Source organism: Archocentrus centrarchus, chromosome 21, assembly GCF_007364275.1.
Source record: "Archocentrus centrarchus isolate MPI-CPG fArcCen1 chromosome 21, fArcCen1, whole genome shotgun sequence".
Lineage (NCBI taxonomy): Eukaryota > Metazoa > Chordata > Actinopteri > Cichliformes > Cichlidae > Archocentrus > Archocentrus centrarchus.
Window position 1 is genome coordinate 15,358,434 of NC_044366.1, and position 21,244 is coordinate 15,379,677.

Genomic DNA, 21,244 nt, shown 5'->3' on the forward strand with positions numbered 1-21,244 from the left:
TTAACAGTCTCCAAATGCATGAACTTAACCTTAGTTCCCCACTGCCCTTGCGTACTTGCTATGAAAAGGGACATTAGCTCTCCATCCATCCATTTTCTTAACAGATCATCCAATTCAAACTGTCATACGGTGAGAAGTGGGGTACACTCAGGACAGGTTGCCAGTCTGTGGCAGAGCTAGAGGGGGACAAAACCACTTTTCATACCAGGCTGCAAGCATGTTATTTAATTGGCTGAAGTTAAGCATTTTAATATGGCAATCTATGGGTATTTATTTGGTTTTGGAGCCACCTTCAAGAGGAAGGCCTAGCCGTAAGAAGAACTGCAGTTTTTGGCATTTCCACATTGCCTAAAATTTTCAGTCCTGGGGGCTGCAAAGTGGTTGAATTCTCAAATCCTTTTTTTCAAATGATATACAAGGAATTCTAAATACTGGCAATTATGTAGCTTTTATAACTTGATATTTTCTTCATTCATGCAGCTCATTTAGGTAGCTTCCGTATGTAATTTATGCCCCATTGTTAAAACAATATCCTGTAACAATTAAGGGAACAGGAAAAGAAAACTCAAGCCTAATCTCTCTGTTACAGTCCTCTGTATTCACCCCCTGGATAAACAGGAGTGACATTCTTTATACTACCTTCATATTATTCGTATTATCACAGTACCTTGGTAGTAAATTACAGGAGACCACCTACAGTACTGACAGTGGCACAGAGTACGTACTAAAGGCTTCTGTGAACACTGAAATTATCAGTTGCTTTTTGGTGATTGTATTATCCCGGTTTTTGTCACATAGCCTGCAGCTGCTGCTGTGAGCTGAGAGAGCCATCAAACTGTCGACAGTGGTATTAAGGGGACATGACTCCCTGTCTACAGTACTTCTTGAATGTGTCGTCTTGAAACACCACCTACAAAAGGTGTAAAAATTCTGATATATTTATCTCGTTTATTTCATGATTCATCGAGTGACGGCCGCTATGCCGTTCCCACGATTTTACACATTAAGCTTATAATAGAAGAGAAAACACAAGGTGTGATGATTCAGTTTGAGTGCTCTGGATCGACACTCCCTCCTGTTTGTAGGTCATCTGCAAAATAAAGAAGGATGCTCATCTAAATGTCACTGCTGATAAGTAATAACAGCTTTGCTGAACAATAGTGCCTTGCAGCCAATAAGACTAGTTATTTTGCAGTGTTCAAATTTATCAAAAATGGGCTGTAGACAGATTCAAGAGTTTGTCCTCTGATCCTAATTATACATAAAAAAAAAAAAAATGGCATCAGAAAAAGATACAGCACACTGGAGCTGCAATTTTCCTGTGCAGCCTTCAGCTGGTCTGACTTCATCGAGACTTACTTCATTCCCTACACACTGAGAGGCTGTAGCGCCAGTTTGCATCGCATTTCCGACAGCTGTTTATGACATTATGGAGATAAGTGGCATTAGTTTTCTCTGAGTCAGGAGAGACGCCTCTTGCTCATATAATCTTGATTGTCATTACAAAGAGATGTATCTACTCAATAGCTACTCAGTGTTCACAGTACACAGTACCTGCTGTGCCCCAAATTCAGTCTCTTAACATTACCAAACAGGCAGAAAAATGGCTGTTAATGAACCAGGTAGACATAGATACTAATGCATGGTCCCTGTCCTTTTGAAGCGATGGCTTCTTGTCAGTGTTGAAGCAGCTTAAATGTCCAAAGATGTAGGTCAAGTCCCTGAATTAGGATAGCAAGGAAACCCTTCTTACTTATGTGCATACCTTCTTTGTTACTGGAAATTTCTTCAGTTGAGGATCCTGTTATTTCAGTGTTTTTGTCTGCAGCACTGTCTTCCTCTTTAGCTGAAGATGGAAAAATATTTATTTAATTTAGGCTCAAGTTTTCAGTACCATGAGAAAAATTTTGTTAACAGTAGGAAAATTGATCTAAACCATCAGTAGAAAACTGTTATTTATAGGAAAGCAGATGGTGTGACAGATGGTAAGGACTGTCACTCTCATTATATGGTCACCTGAAATGAGATCGTCACTGGTGAGCTCCGCATCTGTGCTGAAGTCACCGAAAATAAACTGGATCTTCTCCTGCGCATGCTGCTCGCTGGACGAGCCGTGAACTGAGTTATGGAGGATGTCTGCAGCAAAGCGGGCCCTCAGAGACTCCGGGGATGTTTCCTTGGCTTTGTCCGGGTCTGTGGGGCCCATCATGGCCCTCCACTCCTCCACCGCATTTTCCTTAGTGAGGACAAGCATCATACAAGGCCCCCTGAAACAAACATTGGTGGGATGTTTACACAAATTAGTGTAATGGAAATGTCACAGTGATTCAGAAGACTGTCCTACTGCAAAGACAATCTGGTTTGGTTATGTGATTTCAAACATGCAAAGAAAGGGATGCATCTGTTTGCTGAAAGTTTGGATAACCAAATATTCTGCTAAGCTCTCCAGTGTGGCCTCATTTGTTGCTTTTGATATAAATTTACCAATATAATAACAAACGTGACAAAAGAAGTAATGTGCAGCATAGTTAAATTTTCAAGGATGACAGCAGGACACTTGCTATTGTTAGAAGCACATTTGACTGTAAGCATGAATATGGTGCACTGCAGGTAAAAAAAAAAAAAAAAAAACGATGTGCAGATGTCTTTGTTAAATCTGGGCCAGAACCGGTTCAAATGTTCCAGTTTCATTTTAAATATCTAGGTTAAATGATGTTACTTCATCAGCCTTTAAATAACTATACTTTAAAATGTAGCTCAGACTGCTTTACGCTGAGATGTTTATATGCATCAGTCAAAACTTGTTATTGATGAAGTCTGTTAATGTTTAAAGTTGCTCTCTATAAAGCTGCATAAGCAGGAGCTCCAGATTCACGTGAAAGGTATGGTCTTCTTGTTTCATATTGTCACTACTAACCTACAATTAAGGATAAAACTGAGCTAATATTGAGGTGTAGTGACAGTTTCTAAGGCTGCTGTGCCCAACTGCACTCATCTCTCTCTGCTCATTGTGTCCAAGAAGTTGTGTAACAACAGCCAAGTAAAGGAGCTAATCGGAGCGGAAGATAGATCTAAAATTTCAACGTGCGATGTGGGACAAAGAATGAAACTGAGATGCAGTTCCCAGCCACTCGCCCGAGGCTGCCTTGATTCTAAGCTGCTAAGATTACTGTTAAAAGTGGCATTAGAAATTGGAGTGGCAGCAGGAATTAGGGCGGGTCTGCTGTAGTCACTTTGCGCTGCTCTGGTGGCTGTATTTGAGAGAAGACTAACCGACACATGAACTCCACCAGCTGGTTAAAGAAAGGCTTCTCTCTGTGCTCTTTGTAAAACTCCTCAGCCATCTCCCTTGACAGCACCATCTCTTTTAGTCGCATTATGGAGAAACCTCTGCCATGAATCTCCTCCACAATGGTCTCTGTTAGAATGAGGGGTATAAATAGATGAAAAATAATATAAAGATGATGTCAAAACAAAAGTAAAATTAAAGGTTTATGTGTCGTTTCAAATGAACAGAAAGGACCTCTGTGTTCTTCCATTGCATCTGGCTTGATCACTGCCAGTGTCCGCTGTTTAGGGAAGAAGAAGCTAATCTCTTGTTCTGCCTCTTCATCGCTCCCACTGCCATGTAGCTGGTTGATAGGCTTATTTTCCACAGCAAACTGCACCCTTAGACTGAATATGAGGGAAACAAACAGCTGCATTACAGGTGTGATTGGACTGTCTGGCACCATCCATATCTAAAAGAAAGTATTGATGGTTTCCAGAGATTATTTTCAAAGGAAAGGATGTAGTTTAATGAGTAATTTTTGTGTAATTTAACTGTCATTTTCTTCACTTCTGTTCAGCCTGCCTCGTTTGATTCCAGTCCAGCTATAAACCACAGAAACATATGTTGCACTGCAGATAGAGGCAGACAACACAGACAACATTTAACTATGTAAATGCACTACTGTTTAAAAAGAAATACAGTTTGTTAATGGGTTTGCAGAAGAAAATGCTCTAAACAAGCATTAATTAAGATAGGAATATTACTACAATTATTTGCTTACAAGCCACAGGCAAAGGTCCTGGGGTGTGTCCTTACCACCACGGTGTACCAGAGCAAACACAGCATCCCATATTCTCTCTCTCTTCCCTCCTTATCTTTTCTGTGTTTTCACTAGTTAAGTGCCATTGCCAGAAGGTTTGCTGCATCTCACAGCACAGTCTCAGAGCATGGAGGAGATTCCAGGAGACATACAGTTACTCTAGGATGCCGTAGAAGGTCCTTAAGCCATTAGCAGGACTGGTATCTGCTACTTTGTGCAAGGAGGAACAGGATGAGCACTGCCAGAGGCCTACAAAATGACCTCTAGCAGGCCACTGGTGTGAATGGCCAAACAATGAGAAACAGACTTCATGAGGGTGGCCTGAGGGTCCAACATCATCTAGTGGGCCTTGTGCTCACTGCCTGGCAGTGTGGAGCCTGTGCTTTTCACAGATGAGAGCAGGTTCACCCTGAGTGTGACAGATGTGAAAAGGTTCTGGAGAAGCCATGGAGAACATTTTGCTGCCTGTAACATCATTCAGTATGACCGGTTTGGTGGTGGGTCAGTGATGGTCTGGGGAGGCATTTCCATGGAGGGATGCACAGACCTCTACACGCTAGGCAACACCACCCTGACTGCCATTATTAGGTGTCGGGATGATATGATACCACTGACTGCTCCCCACGCTCACCTGACCTAAATCCAGTAGAACACCTCTGGGACATGATGTTTGCATTTAGACTTGACACCATTTATACTTTTCAGGAAGTTCATGGCTTTGTTCAAAAGCACCTGAAGACACATGATGCATTTTGGTCTCATATATTTCATCTCAAACAGACAGAACTGTCTGGATGTTTTCTCAGTTTAGCTGCTTTGGCAATTTTTGATGGTCCGGACTGATTAAAATACTTCAGCTTACTAGCTGGCTAATAAAGAATGCTGAGCAGCTGGAGGAATGGTTCATTGCATCCTGAGTGAAGTGTGATTACATGGCAAACAATATGCTTCTTTTATTGTGTACATGATCCCTATATAAATATATTTTTTAAATGATATTGTATTTTTATGAATTATAACAAATACTTTTGCTGAACCACAGAAGATTCTGGGTTCAAACATTGGCTGGGGCCTTTTTGTGTGGAGTTTACATGTTCTCCCTGTGCCTGTGTGGGCTTCTTCCAGGTACTCCCACAGTCCAAAGACATACTTGTCACATTCATTGGTAGATGGGGTGCTGTGTATTAAAGGAAGCTCTGTATGAATGAGTGGTTAGATGTGGCTTGTAGTCTGAAGTGTTTTAAGTGGTCAGCAGGACTAGAAAGCACTTTATAAATGCCAGTCAATTTCCATTTTCATCGACTACAATGAAATCAGACAGAATCAGACTCAAAGACGCCCTGTGAGTCCCTGTACCCGACTTTAAGAACGACGTATCTGGTTGATTTCTTGTTGTTTGGCTCTTTTTGTATTTTTTCTTGACAAGGATAAAAAGCGAGGTGAAAAGAGTGCCCAGTTCACTCTAACAAGCTGTTAGAAGCTGTGACAGACAGTAGATAACCTTTTTAAACTTCACTGCTTTTCTACTGGTAGTTTTCCTCACTGTAGTGCACATCACTCACCAGCCTGGACTCTCCTCTTTGGCTTTATTAATGTCAGAGGGACCAAGGATGTTTTTCCAGTGATTGACAGCCCCTTTTCTGGCTAGGGCCAAAGCCAGCACCGGCCCACTGTAAATACACACATGCTAAATAATCATTTGCGGTACAAAAACAAATCTTTGGATTAATTAATAAAGCATGCTGAAAGTTACCTGGTCATGCTTTGGAGCAGTACAGGGAAGTAGTCCTCCTCAACATGTTGGAAGTAAAACTGTCTGACCTGCTCCTCTGACAGCATCACCTCTCTTTGAAGGGCTATTGTGAAGCCTGATTTGTGGATGTAGTCTAAGATCTCTTCTGCAAAATCAGGGACATGAAATTAAAAAAAAAAAAAGTAACCAATTTGAATTACCTCTATATTTCAGGTTTAAATATGTGCATTTTCACTATGTTACATAGTGTCATTCAACACCTTTCAAAAAGGAGTCAAGGAGCAGTCTCACTGTTAATGTGAGTCGTTATTGTAGGTGTATCTGTGCTTGCCCACGTGTGTACTTGTGCTTGTGTATTTGGCATGATCCCCACCTCTGTTCTCCCTGGCAACGTCGGGCCGGATGAGAGCCAGTGTCCTCTCCACATGCTCTTCCTCCCCATCCTGCTCTATTACCGAAGCCGTCCGAAAGTTGGGGAAGAAGAAGGCGAGCTCCCTGCTGGCCTGGTCGCTGTCCTCACTACCGTGCACTGAGTTGAACAGTGTGTCTGTGCCGTATTGTGCCCGCAAGCTGCAGGAAGCCAGGGGGGAGAAAGAAGAGAAGACCAGATGGTTGCTCGGCTGGTGCTCAACCAGAGAGAAGCATAATGTTTGGGTGTGTCTGATGGAGCAGGCGACAATGTGCTGTTCATTCCTTTTTCCAGACTCCAGATTGTTTCACACTGTTGCAATCAGCAGTGCAGAGATAAATGGCGATGCTATAAACAAATGTTATCTTTACAAAGTTCCAGAAATTATAATTTATCTTGAAGTCTTTAATGACACTGGATCATATGTATAATTTCCAGTAACTAACCTTTCTGGCTTTTCTGTCTTGGCTTCCTCTATGTCTGCTGGGCCAATGAACTCACGCCATGCTGGTACAACACCAGCAGATCCCTCTACCTGAGAGAGTACTAGAATATGGGAGGGACCACTGGACATAAACTGCACCAAATCCTCGAAGCACGCCTATAAACCACCATTGCATGCAAATGCAGGCAAGAGCAGACACACACATTAATGCACTGAATACAAAACCTCTTAAAAAAAAAAGCAGATAAATATACAAGTCATGCACATTTTTATTATTTACTCAACAGTACCATTTACCTCGCAACCTTTTCCTACATATTTTTAATTTTTGTATCTCTAACAATTTGATCTCATTAAAAACAGCAACATAAGCAAAAAACAATAGCTGCTTACACAGCAACTCTATTTTGAGCCCTGTGCTGAAATGCAGATGGATATGTCATGTGCAGCAAAGTAACTGAATGATTTTTGCACTGGTCGTGACTGCTTAGCTATCAGTATGTTGACTCAGAATATTAATGGCCCTGACTAACATCACAAACATTCACTGCATCATCATCAGTTTTCCTCAGTTTGACTTGAATGCCAATCTGTGCAATAAGCATCTGTCTGTGAGAAGAATTGTCTTAATATCCATCCTTCTTTTTTGTTATTCTATACCATTCTCCTCTATGCCACTATAGCATACCTCTGCTGCTTTGTGTCGGTAAAAACCTCGAGCTTCAGCCTCTGTCAGTGTACGTTCCTCGTGTGCCAGGATCTCAAACCCAGCATCCTGAATCTAACCAGGAGAATAACATGAGCAAAATGAATTAATATCAGCAGGAAAACTTGAGACAATCTTGTCTTCTCCTAATGTGAGCAGTGATGGTCTTTACGTACCTTCATAATGATCTCATTTGCCTTGCCGTGAGCAACAGCATCTGGTTTAATGATGGCAACTGTGTAGGATTTATTGGCAGGGACTACAAGAGAAGAAAGGAGCTTGAGTGATGATCAGTAATGCTGATAAAATGCAAAATATTCAACAGGAAACAACAATGATAAGGAACTACAGTACTGGCAATAATGTCAATTATATTTTTCCATAGTACCAATTATACTTTCTTCATTTTCTGATTGCTGTGGCAGCTCCTCCTCTTCTATGTTCTCCTCATCTATCAGACCATCATCTTTCACCTGACAGATAAAATAAAGGCAAATAAAAATAATGAATTCTTAAATATGACTGTCTATATGCATATATGAATAAACTACAGCTATGGCTACTGGTGGCTTTATTGTTGTTTAATGTGGCTATATCGGCTTTTTTTTATTAACCAATAGTTCAAAATAGTATAGAAAAACAGTAAAGCAATGCATTCTAACCAAGAAATGTTTATATAATTTAAACAATCTCCTTACTTAGTTGAATAAAATATAATTGATTTCATCATGTCTATTTGCAGAAAATCCATCTGTTTTCTCCAGTTTAGACTGCAGATTTTTAGTTATTGCCAATTTGTCCCAAGACCCACGTTGTTACAGTCTTCAGGATGTGCAGACCAAGTGTTTGTGTAAAGGACTCAAATGCAGACATGCAGAGGCAGGTTGAGGTGAACTGAAAGTGAGTTGTTTTATTGACTGACAGCAAAGTACAAAAAAAAAAAAAACCACAACTCAAAAGGGGAACTGAAGAATATGACTAACTAGAATGTAAAACTTAGGAAACACTGGTAATGGGAACATGTACAGGAACATAAACAGGAGTATAAACAGACATTCTGACAAAAGACAAAGGGAGACTGAGACAATATATACACAGGAGGGTGATTAGGGAAAATGGAGAAAGCTGAGGAGAACAAGACACGGCTGAACAGCATCACAGCAGATGATGAGACAGGAAGCAAAACTAAAAGCAAAGGGAAAAGAACACCACTCTCAAAATAAATCAGAAGGTGCAAAACTAAACAGGGAAAACACAGACACATGAATCAACTTAACACAGGAGACTTGACACAAGACAATGGGGTGCGTAGGGAAGAGCTAAACTCTAAAGCAACAGGGAACTAAGAACAAAACTAAAGGGCAAAAACACATATAACAATATAAACACTAAACACCCCTGGAATAACAGAAAATCTTTAATTAGCTGGAAAGTCCAAAACTCGTATACTCACGTATACTGTACAACCTGTGTTGCTGTCTGTACAGGTTATTTTAATTCATTAAGTTACTAATAAATTTTAATAAAAATAACTTGTAAACTAATAAACTTAATACATTTAAATTGCAGCTTTTTAAAGCACACTTATTGGAAACTGCCATGTAACAGTGCAAAGAGAGCAGGCTGTCCCTGAGATGCATTAAAAACCTAATATAGACACAATGATCAGAGTATCAGGGTGATGGGATTTTGACATGTGCTTGGTGGTCTTTAGGCTGTATTTTTGTATTTGCCCTAAATAAGAAACACTTGAAAAATAATTGGTTAAAAAAGCTGCTGATTTATTTTCTGTTGCTTGACTTAAGTGGCTAACAGGCATTTTCCACAGAAGCAATGTTGAAAAACCACTGTAGGAAAACTAAAAGCATAAATAATAAAATTAACACTGACTTGATTTTAGTTGCATGACTTTCAGCAGTGGTGATGTACATGCTGGCTTCCCGTCAACACTGTTCTAAACTACTTTACTTAGAACAGAAAAATTAATTAACAGTGGTGCTTTTACAGGCCATGACAAGTCAGCATGTCTGCAGAGAAACAGTCTATTCCTCTGGCAGAAAAATGTGTGAATGCATGTGTGTATACTGAACTGCTCACCACTTTGCGTTCGCCACTTTGCTCTAGGACCAGCTTCTCATTGGCCAGCTCCTCCACAATCATCCTCTGAAGAATAGGAGCGTTTGCGCCACGCAGTACAGCCACCAGCTCCCCACCCTGGTCGATCAACACAAGTCTGGTAAATGCTAAATTTAAATTAAATTTAGCATTCATAAAATGCTGAGATGCGTAAATGCTGCAGAGGCCTATGTGATCGATCCAGAAGTGAGCAACAAGCTCAGGAATAAGTGTCATGTCCAACCTTAACTGGCCACCTCACTATTATGAAATCTGTGTGCTGGGCCCATGTAAGAACAGAGTAGATACCATAATTGTTCAATGAATACACAGGAGGTCAGCGAGCATCATGTTTCCTGTCTGCTCTGTCCAGGCAGCACCCTCATTTAAATCAAGCACAGTACTTCCAGTAGTGAGAATGCACTGGAAGGCAGTTACTACTAGGACCCCACTAAACATGATCCAAACGTAACAAGACTAAATGTTGGCAAAGGAATGTCTGCTAATGCTCCTAATTTGGAAAGGTCTCCACTACACTGGCAGTGTGGGTTTGGGCATTGTATGCTGAAACGGCCGCAGGGTGGTGTGCTGCTGCAAGAATCGTACATGTTCAGACTGGAGCACCACATCTCAGTACCACCATCTAGTTAGATCACCACAGTCAGATCAGACATGGTGCTCTCATGGACAAGGCTGCAGCAACACAAGCCAGCATCCAGCACGCCAATAGCCTGGCCTTGGTCAACTTCAGTCAGCTGCAGCATGGTGGGACACATGACAATATTGTACATACAAAGGCTTTTTGGGTTCTGAGATCCCTAGGCTTGAGACTTCAATAAATTGAGCCAATTCTCAATCAAACACAAATTAGTTCATTAGCGTTCAATAAACAAATCACTAATCCTGTTTGACTGACTAAAACCAATTAACCAATTGACTAAAATCAAAGTGAAACAAAAACTAGAATGTTTGGGTTTTCTAAGCGAAAAAAAGGATGTACTGGGAAATGGATTTAAAACAAAAATCGATCATTATATCACAACATAAAACATTTCTTTCTTTGACTAGAATACTCACTTATACTTAAATGTAGGTACAGAGTCATACAACAAATTACTGTGCATCACAGGATGTATTTAAAACTGAAATAACATTTATATAACAACACTTATTTATCATTACACTATATTCAGCAAGTTTAATGACATCTGACCTTCGATACCTATATTTTTTAATTATGTTATATATTGCTTTATTGAAATTGAGACATATAACTTTACGATAATCTGCTTTTATTTAATTGTTATATTTCTTAAAAATATAATTTAATATTGTATTTAAATTTGTACTTTTTTTGGGGGGGTGGCTCAGAAGTTGAGCAGGCAACCATATACATATGTAGCGGTGTGGGCAGCGCAGGCTCGAGTCCCAGCCTGTCACCATCTCCCGCGTGTCTTCCCCCGTATCTCTCCTCCCAGTTTCCTATCACTCTCCACTGCTAATAAAGCCGCTGTGGCCAAAAAATTAAAAAACAAAAATTTGTACTTTTTTTAATTTTTGTTTTTGTATTTTGATCTTAAACTAGTTTTTACCTTTATTGAGATACTTGCTTTGTCATATTATATCTGATAAAGTTCAGCTATATACTATTCTACTTATTTAAGATACTATGTTATACAGTACCAGTCAAAAGTTTGGACACACTCTCCCATTCATATGAATAGGCGAGTGTGTCCAAACCATTGACCGGTACTGTAGGTTGTGCTTAATTTCACAAAGGAATTTCCAGATTTTTGGGATAAACAAAATATATTTGTTGTCCAAATATGGACTCACTGACACATCATAAGATAAGACTTACTAGTACTAGGTCTGACCCCTTTTGCCTTCAGATGATAGAAACATTCCTCAAGTTTGGTCCATGTTGACATGATTCATCACACAGTTGCTGCAGATTTGTCAGCTGCACATCCATTATATGAATTTCTAATTCTAGCACATCCCAAAGGTGCTCTATTGGATTGAGATCTGGTGACTGTGCAGGCCGCTTTAGTACTGTGAACTCATTGTCACATTCAAGAAACCAGGTTGAGATGAATTGAGCCTGACATGGCACAGCAGCCTTGAGAAGATGGGCACACTGTGGTCATAAAGGGATGGACACGGTCAGCAACAATACTCAGGTAAGCTGTGGCATTTAAACAATGCTCAGTTGGTACTAAGGGGCCCAAAGTGTTCCAAGAAAATATCCCCCCACACCATTACACCACCACCAGCAGTCTGAACTGTTGGCAGGATGGAGCCATGCTTTCATGTTGTTTATGTCAAATTCAGACCCTATCCGTGCAGCAGAAATTGAGACTAATTAGACCAGGTAACATTTTTCCAGTCTTCTATTGTCCAATTTTGTGAACCCATGCAAACTGTAGCCTAATTTCCCTGTTCTTAGCTGACACACAGGGGGGTTTCTGCTGCTGTATCCCATCTATTTAAAGGTTTGACATGTTGTGTGTTTAGAGATGCTCTTTTGCATACCTCGGTTGTGTAATGACTGGTTCTTTGAGTTATAAGCTCAAAGCAGCCTGGCCATTCTCATATGACCGTATAGAGAACTACCACTCATTAATTATTCTCTTATTTTTGTACCATTCTCTATAAACCCTAGAGATGGTTGTGTGGGACATCCCAGTAGATTAGCAATTTCTGAAATACTCAGACCAGCCCATCTGGCATAGGCATGCTGCATTCAGAGTCACTCAAATCACCTTTCTTCTCCATTCTGATGCTCTGTTTGAACTTCAGCAGGTCGTTTTGACCATGTCTACATGCCTAAAAGCATTGTGTTGCTGCCATGTGATTGGCTGATTACACAGTTGTGTTACTGAGCAGTTGAATATTGTGCACCTAATGAAGTGGAAATTACACACACACACACACACTCACCCCATAGAAGAGGAAGGTAGGTTCACATTTCCCTCGATACCTCTCCAAAGCATCAATGCTGTCTGCCTCAGCCTGCACCAAAACACACACACACACACACACACACACACACACACACACACACACACACACACACACACACACACACACACACACACACACACACACACACACACACACACACACACACCACAAATGAAAAGGTGCTTCTTTGCCAATTTTTAAATTCTTTATATTTTTAATTGACTCCTCAAGGCTTACTGTGGCAAAATGCAGCAAGTCATCACCCAGTTCGTTCTTTACTTTTCGCAGGAGACTAACCACAGCACGACAGGGACCACACCACTGCTGATACACATCTACGACTGCAAGGAGAGCGACAAGTGAGTGGGTGTTCATGTGTACGAGAGAAGACAGAGAGGAGGGGTGGTAGGCTGACAGAATACTGACTGAACACGGGGGGGCAGCAGAACACAGCAAACACGTAACCAATATGCCAGCGGTCCTTCACATCACGCTGTAACATCTTTACAACAGTTGTTGTTAAGTATTCACTTTTATCGGGACAACAGCTCGTTTGCTTATGACGTTTTTACCTGTTAAACCCTTAGTTGCAAGCATCTCCTCCCACTGCTCTTGGTTTGTGACAGAAGCCTGGATAAGACAAGCCAGACTGTTAGCCACAGGGACATAAAAGTAAGTAGGCTTCTGTCAAAATCACAGAAACCATGGTGATGTATTTAACAAACCTGCAATGTTGCCTCCTTTTTCTTGCCTGCCATTTGACTTGTAGGAAAATTTAGACAATATACTTAAAAAAAAAAAAAAAGATACAACTATTGAGATCAGAGCAATATACTAAACATAAAAAACGATGTTTAACTAGCTAAAATGCTAACACGCCAAAATATGCCCTCAGCTGCTGCTCGCGCTTGTTTGGCCCCCTGGTTGCTAAGCAACGCCGCCTTCCGCTTCCCGTAGTCGTCTCAGGATCAGACTGCTGCTTGTACTGTTTTCAATAATTAATGCTAAGGAAGGCCGCATTTTCCTCCTGCCAGGTTAACGTATCCCGGCAGTAAAACGAAATCACATCAGAGTGGAGGCTCACAGGCCTGTTCAGCGTTCTCCTACACGTTTTGGTTCCAGCTTTTTTAAAAAGCCTCTCTTTCAGCTGTCCCTGCGGGTTCATTAGCAACAAAACAAGAGCTAAGCTACCCCTGTTTTACATGTAACTTAAGGATATAGCTTTTTATTATTAATGTGTATTCTACATCAATTATTAATATTCTGTTTTTTTGTTGATTTGTTTGCAAAGGTTCATACAAGATACAAAACGTCCTCTTAGGGGACTTAAGGGGTTCAGTGTAATTACACTGAATACAAAAATAGCAGAAAAGCTAAATCAAAGTGAAAAACACTGTAGGCTTATCGCTGTGTCTAAATGATAAATTGACCATACAGCACACACAGTATGGCCTTTATTGGGTTATCAAGAATGATTAAATTAGTTTGGCAAAATGTAGGCAGTGACTGATAATATGTCTACAGGACAATGCAAAAGTCTTGGGCCACCCTTATTTCTTTATAAATGTATTTTGCTTCAGACTTACCTGTAATTTTTAAAGTGGATCTTGAGCAGTAGTTCTCCGTTCGCTGTTTTTCTTTTTCATTCCAGTCCTTGTACCTGATCATTTCAAAGGAATTTTTTGTTAAGCCGTTTCATACTTACCTATGAATCATTTAAGCATAAAAAAGGCACCAAACTCAAGAGATGAACCAGTGTTGCGTCTACACACAACAGACAACTTGGCAAAGAACCAATTTTAAATTGTATCTTTTGACACTTTGTTTCTAGCAGCTTACTGTAAAAACACATTTGTTCACATTTCTTGGAATCTGTGAGAAATGCCAAAGATAGCAGTTTGACAAGCATAAAATAGTATTTTTGCACTAACAAGATGATTCCCTCAGCCAAAAACCTGGGCTATCTCTGCATGGTATGTAGTGTGTCCTTAAAAGTATTGAGGAGACTGGACAAGTAGAGGAAAAAGAAGGAAGTGGCAGGCCTAGAAAATTACCTACAGCAGATGAAGAGTATCTGAAGGTCATGTCTATAAGAAGTAGGAAAATCCAATAAAGACTGGGCTGCATTTCAGCCAGTGGTGTTGGGGATCTTGTCAAAATTGATGGAATTATGAACATAGAGGTCTTATCAGATTTGACCCACCATGCAATAGCATCTGGAAAGCTTCTGATTGGCAACAGCTTCATTTTCCAGCCTGAAAATGATCCCAAACACACTGCCAGTGCAACAAAGTCATACCTGGATCAAAAAACACGCAAGGAAACACCATTAGTCATGGATCAGCCTCCTCAGAGCCCAGACCTCAAGATTACTGAAGTAGTGTGGGGTCATCTTGACAGAGAACAGAACAAAAGGCACCCAACATTCAAAGAAGAGCTTTGAGTGTCCTTCAAGAAGCCCAGAGACTATTCCTGAAGACTACTTAAAGAGATCACAACAAAGCCTGTCTAAGAGAGTTCAGGATGTGTTCAAGAGTAAAGATGGTCATACCAAATATTGATTTTCAAACTTGTTAGAATTGTATAAGCTCTGTTTTTGCCTTATATACTGCCTCTCCATGTATGTTTGCACGTTTCAGTAAATTGGTGAAATGAGCAGTTGTTCAAGAGTGATTACTGTATGTATGTATGTATGTATGTATGTATGTATGTATGTACATACATACATACGTAAATATATATGTAAGTGTGTGTGCATATATATATATATATATATATATATATATATATATATATATATATATATATATATATATATATATATATATATATATATATATATATATATATATATATAAAAACAGTGAGTCCAGTAGACAAAGGCTACACCATATAATAGAGGTTACAAAGACTCTACATATATGTGTGTATGTATATATATATATATATATATATATATATATATATAAAAACAGTGAGTGCAGCAGACGAAGGCTACACCATATAATAGAGGTTACAAAGACTCTACAGTCTGATATCAGATATGTTGTTTTCTAAGGTGAATTAAATTTATCCAGTATACAAGAGTGGGCTCAGCAAGTAAGTTATCAAATCACCAGTGTGTTCATGTCCACATTAGGAAAAGTTATTTGCAAACTCCAAATCTGGCACTTTGTATTTTCTAGATAAACATGTATTTGACAGATTAAGATGCACAAGGAAAGTGACTGCAGCTACATTTTAATGAATTTGTTTAATGGATTTAATTTATTTTTAGGTGTAGAGTTAGCCTATGTCTTCACTATCTGTATTTACCAGAAAATAACATTTTGTCAAGATTTAATTTTCTTTTTTTTTTTTTCCTTTCTTTTTTTTTCTGGGTAATCGTTATCTGCTATGCAAACAAACCATTAGTCAAACCAAAGTTGTGCTTGCTGTTATTGTAAGGAGCTATAAGCATATATCAAGAGTTTAACAGTGAAAACCTGTGTGGGTTGAGTTTGATCACAGTTGATTGACAGTGGCAGGGGAACATAAGCAGATGGCAAAAACAGAAATTATTTACAACTTTAATACCACAAAAATGCACAGAAAAGCTTTTGGTATCAGTTTAGACCACTGATGTATAATGGATGATTTTGCACTACATTTCACATGTAAATAAATGCTCTTTCCACTTCATGTGGGTGTGGAACAGATGTGGCTTCTGTGGGATTACATTTGAAAACTAGGTATTCATGCACTGTGTATTTTGTTTATTATTATTTGCTACTCTGCAAATAAAAACAAACAAAAATCCCTTTGTGGACATTTAGAAATAGTGAACAGATATTATCACTTACCAGTCATTACCAGTTATTGAGTGGGCAGAACAAACAATAACAATACTTGGACATTTTATTTAATCCTTTTTATTCATATTCAAATGATGTTAAATCGTCCTTTGCATTGCATAATGTGGTGCCACCTCTTTTTTTTTTAACGAATCCCTCTAAACACCACTACAACTCTCTCGTGAAATATAACCAAAATCATTCAGACTGTGCTTTGTGGTGGTGTGGCTGATTAACATGACCTTGACCCTGCAAACAATGGCTTATAAATATCTCTTGTGATGTAGTGATGATCATGGCCCTGGAGATGGAATAAGTCTGTAACCTCACTTCATCCCACTCTGTGTAAAGTCTGTTTGTTCCTTGAGTGTGAAAAGCATATCAAGGGACAATGTCTGCTGGCTGTAGCTAGAGGTGTAGTCCCTGGTTTTGGTCCCACCGTTTACCATTGGGTTTTGTTTTGTGCTGGGCTTATAATGACTAACCATTAGCTTATATATGCTCACATTTTGTTCTTTTATGAACTTCTGTGTCTGCGTTTGGATCCACTTTTGAACGGACTCTTAACAAGAAGACATACATACTGTCTTAGCCCCACGTTTTGGACTTTGGCTTCTGGTTTCTGAATTTCTAGATTTCATGTTCTAATTTCTTATTCTAGTAGAATGTCATTATTATCATTTTTGTTGTTGATATTAGCAATAGTTTCCCTAGTATTTATAGGTGCCTCCCTTTGTCTCATTTCCATGTTTGTTCCTTGGTCCCACTGTGTTTCTTTGTTCATTGTTAGGATTTGTGTCTGTGTTTTTTCTTTGTGTTTTTTCATGTTTTACATTGAGGGTTAGTTTTCATTCATGTATCTTTTGCTTTCTGTCTCTTGTCCCTGATTTCCTAACGGTTCTCACTCGTCATTGATGTATGTGTGTCATTCCATTTCTGTGTCTAAGTACCAGGTCGGACCTCCTTTTGCTTTCAGAACTGCTTTAATTCTTCATGGCACAGATTCAACACGGTGCTGGAAACATTCCTCAGAGATTTTGGTACATTCTGGCAAGATAGCATCACACAGTTGCTGCAGATTTGTTGGCTGCACATCCATGATGAGAATCACCACATCCCTGAGATGCTCTATTGGATTGAGATCTGGTAACAGTGGAGGCCATTTGAGTTCAGTGAAGTCATTGTCATGTTCAAGAAACCAGGTTGAGCTGATCTGAGCTCTGTGACATGGTTCATTATCCTGCTGGAAGCAGCCATCAGAAGATGGGTACACTGTGGTCATAAAGGGATGGACATGGTGAGATTCATCAGAACAGGCAACATTTTTCTAAATTTCTATTGTCCAATTTTGGTGAGCCTGTATGAACTGTAGCATCACTTTCCTGTCCTTAGTTGACAGGAGTGGCACCCGGTATGATCTTCTGCTGGTCCAGCAGTTAAACGTGTTGTGTGATCAGAGATGCTCTTCCAAATACCTTGGGGTAACTTGTTATAATTTGAGTTACTGTTAACTTGCTATTAGCTCAATGCAATCTGGCCATTCTCCTATGACATCAACAAGGTAGTAGGAAAATCAGTGTTTACTGAAACACTCAGACAATCCCATTTGGCAACAACCACGCCACATTCAACATTGCTTAAATCAATTCTCTTCCCCATTCTTATACTCGGTTTGAACTTCATGTCTGCATACATGTCTAAATGCACTGAGTTGCTGCCATCTCAGTAAAACAGATGTACCTAATAAAATGTCCTGTGAATGTACACAGCTAAGTTTCCCCTGTCCTTTGTCAAGATGTCAGTTAAGTTCCCCACTTCTTCAGGCCAGTTTGCTCCTGTGATGTTCTTTGGCTTTATTCTCTGCCTCACCTGTGTCTTGGATATCTGTTTACTTTATGGACTTCTTTGTAACATAACATTTACATGTATTATCCCTTTTACATGAATGAAAAAAAAATTAAATAAATTCTGTACAATGCAGATTACAGATGACAGCTTACAGAACGGGTTTGGACTGAACCCAAACCACCAACTAGTTTAGTGCATTTTAGTGCACTGTTTTTTTTTTTTTTAAACTGTTTTTTTTTTTTTTTTTTTTTTTTTTAACCTGAAAGAGTTATTAAATTGTTATTTATTTGTGTTTTAATGTACAGCACTTTGTGTCAGCTGTGGTTGTTTTAAAGTGCTTTATAAATAAAGATGGTATGGTATGGTATGGTATTTGCTTGAGTTTTGGAGTATTGGTTGGACAAAATGAGGCATCTAAAGAATCACCTTGGACTTGATGACTTGCATTTTTGCAAGTGTGTATTTTTGGAGCAATATACACTGAACCTGTCTGTATTATTGCAGCAATTCTCACTTTATGGAAGAGCAATACTGATTAACTTGGGTACCATTTTTGAGTGCAGAGTTATCTGTTCATGTTTCCCTTGGAGGCCCTTTGCACTAATGAAATTAAAATTATTAGCTGTTGAAACATCATCCATTGGCCCTCGTTTTTGGTATTTCATTCATTCCTTGCATACTGCAAAATTCCCTGCCATCCCACTTTTGACACTTTAAGCTCAGACTGGCACTCAAATCTGTGTTTAGTCTTGATTTAGGATGAAACTGCTTCTTCCCATGCGTTTTTAAGGAAAAGACCAAAGGGGCATTGGTGTTGGAGCGCTCCATACTTTCTTACTCTGCACTATCCTGACACCTTTGAGCAGTTGCCCTTCAACTGTAACATTTTATTTGAAAGTGAAATAGGTCCTCTAAAGAGATCAGACCACTTTTGCATGCTCTTCCCACATGAATTTCAATGAACTGCTGCACTTAAGCGGTTCAGCTCCACAGCCTCCTCCCTCACAAGCTAAGTGAGCCCAGGGAAAACAAGCCCTACAATTGGAGTAATTTTGTAAAAGGACAAATCACATCACACTGTGACAGTAAGTGAGAAAGAGAATTATAAAATGAGACCCTCAAAAATGAAATGCCAGTGTCCTTTATTTTATCGACAACAGCTGTACAGTTTGTTGTTTTGCTCCCACTGTGCTGTTTGTGGCGTATGACATGTTTCTATTAGTAACCCCGTGTCTCGCTCTGAGCTCATTATGTGGCCAGATGGGAACAACAATCACCTCCCTCCATCACGGCAGCTGTGACAAGGTCCTGACACAGACTTCGTCCATAGAAATAAGAGTCGTACAGTGGGTAGCATGCAGTCCTGTGTTCTTGTGCTGCGTTTCGTCATGCAGGAGGGTGATTGCTTTTATTCTATCAAATTGCTCAGAATCATCGATGTGATGTTTTAGTCTCGTGTGTCCAATTTAAATTTTGACCTTTGTGACATCAAATGCCATCAGTAATATCTGCTGCTGCCTGAATGACTAACAGATATGCTTCTGCCCTACCTCGTTCAACGCGGTAAAGATGTACTGATCCCTAAGTCAATATGTCATGGTTGTAAGTGTAGGGTAGATGCACACGCTGTTTATATCTAGATAGGTGGGGTCCTGGGATTTTCACACTTATAGAATAGAATGCCTTTATTTGTCATTTTACAGAATGTACAATGAGACTGGAAATATGTTATGTGTATTCCTCCAGATCTGGTTTAAAATATTGTCTGACTCATTTAAGTTTCTCAAGCAGTCTCTGACACACTCCTGAGTATTTGTCCACATAAATTTCATTTTAAAGTAAAAGCTTTTTATATCTCGGACTGAAAACTTCACAGACCCTTGACTGAATTCAGAGAACTTCTTTCTGCAGGGTATAAGAGTCTCTGCCACAAACCATTTCTTTGAGAAACTTTGAAGGTCCTTGCTTGAAGCTGGTTACCATACTAATGCTAAGGGCTTCTCTGGTACAATACAGGTCATTTCAGCCTCTCAGAAGACCCTCAGTCCCCGTGTGAGCTTGAAAAAAAAAAAAGAAACACTTATCATCCTCCCTGGTGGATTTCTGTTAATCTGTCCTCTTCCATGAGACACACAGTGGATTTGAAGCCACTGCACGCTGTAGATTAATCTCCATTAGGACATCTTAAGCACAGAAGTCATATTTAAGCCTCATTAAAGAAGAATTCCATTTATTTTGTTTATTTTTGAAAAAGGCTTACCATCCTCAAAGCTGAGGCCTGAAGGACTTTGGTCTAATTAATGAGCAACAAATGTATGAAATCCCAGTTTGTCTGTATCTTTGTGCCTTTAAGACATTTTTTTCAGAACATGACAAATATCTTAATTCGTTTGTTGTTTAATGCATGGCTGCATCTAATTATTGATAGATCTATGAAAAATTGTTTGATCAACAAACAGCAGAACTGAAGACAACATCTTAAAATGTCTGGGTTTTTATTTTTATTTAAAAAAAAGATGCCAATTGTTCCATGCAATGCTTGAAAAATGAATTAAACCTATTAATTTTCAGGAAAAAAAAGAAATGTCAGATGTGCCATAGATTTGCTGTGTCAAATTGGCACTCTGATGTCATATTGAATGTTTCTTAAGACATTTTATTGAGAAATATTTGATAAAGTGGATATTTTCATACACAACCTGAAGATTGCATGTGTAATATCCAGCATTAATATCCAGCACCCAACAGCAGAGGCTGATGCTCTGAATTTTTTCAATAGCAGGAAAGCCCTGTGCCTTCAGTATGCAGGTTGAATGCTTATCAGCTCTCCCAGGCCTAAAATCTTCCTGTAAGCAATACAGCAATTGAATACAGAATAGGACCATTTTTGTTGGCATATTTGTTATAGCCTATAATATCAAGTGCTGTTATGAGCTAGAATTAGAAAAACAATTTCATCTCACTCTTTCAGCAGGCTGTGTTTATGGGTGGCAGCTTCACTTTTGAGTGAAACTCAGATATGGTTTCAACCAACCTTCTCCATTTTTTTTTTTTTTTGCTTTATGACAATCATAACT

General features: G+C 39.3%; 1 protein-coding gene across 1 annotated transcript; it reads right to left on the reverse strand.

Annotated features, from left to right (window-relative positions):
• Positions 1-13: 13 nt before the first annotated feature.
• Positions 14-13,517, reverse strand: LOC115800808 (thioredoxin domain-containing protein 3 homolog). Its single transcript, XM_030758340.1, has 17 exons — positions 13,212-13,517; positions 13,059-13,116; positions 12,724-12,827; positions 12,463-12,534; positions 9,502-9,618; positions 7,793-7,877; positions 7,581-7,663; positions 7,387-7,479; positions 6,700-6,854; positions 6,218-6,414; positions 5,845-5,989; positions 5,654-5,761; positions 3,524-3,675; positions 3,274-3,418; positions 2,017-2,267; positions 1,766-1,846; positions 14-1,090 (listed from the first exon to the last, which is right to left on the reverse strand). Exons 1-17 carry the CDS (start codon positions 13,242-13,244, stop codon positions 1,044-1,046), a joined length of 1,926 nt encoding a protein of 641 aa, XP_030614200.1. The 5' UTR covers positions 13,245-13,517; the 3' UTR covers positions 14-1,043.
• Positions 13,518-21,244: the final 7,727 nt, after the last annotated feature.

Coding starts and splice junctions, on each gene's coding strand:
- LOC115800808 (XM_030758340.1), bottom strand. CDS start 13,244: ATGGCAGGCAAGAAAAAGGAGGCAACATTGCAG. Junction 12,535..12,723: donor ACTTGCTGCATTTTGCCACA/GTAAGCCTTGAG, acceptor GTTTTGGTGCAG/GCTGAGGCAGACAGCATTGA. Junction 7,664..7,792: donor AAATGAAGAAAGTATAATTG/GTACTATGGAAA, acceptor CTTCTCTTGTAG/TCCCTGCCAATAAATCCTAC.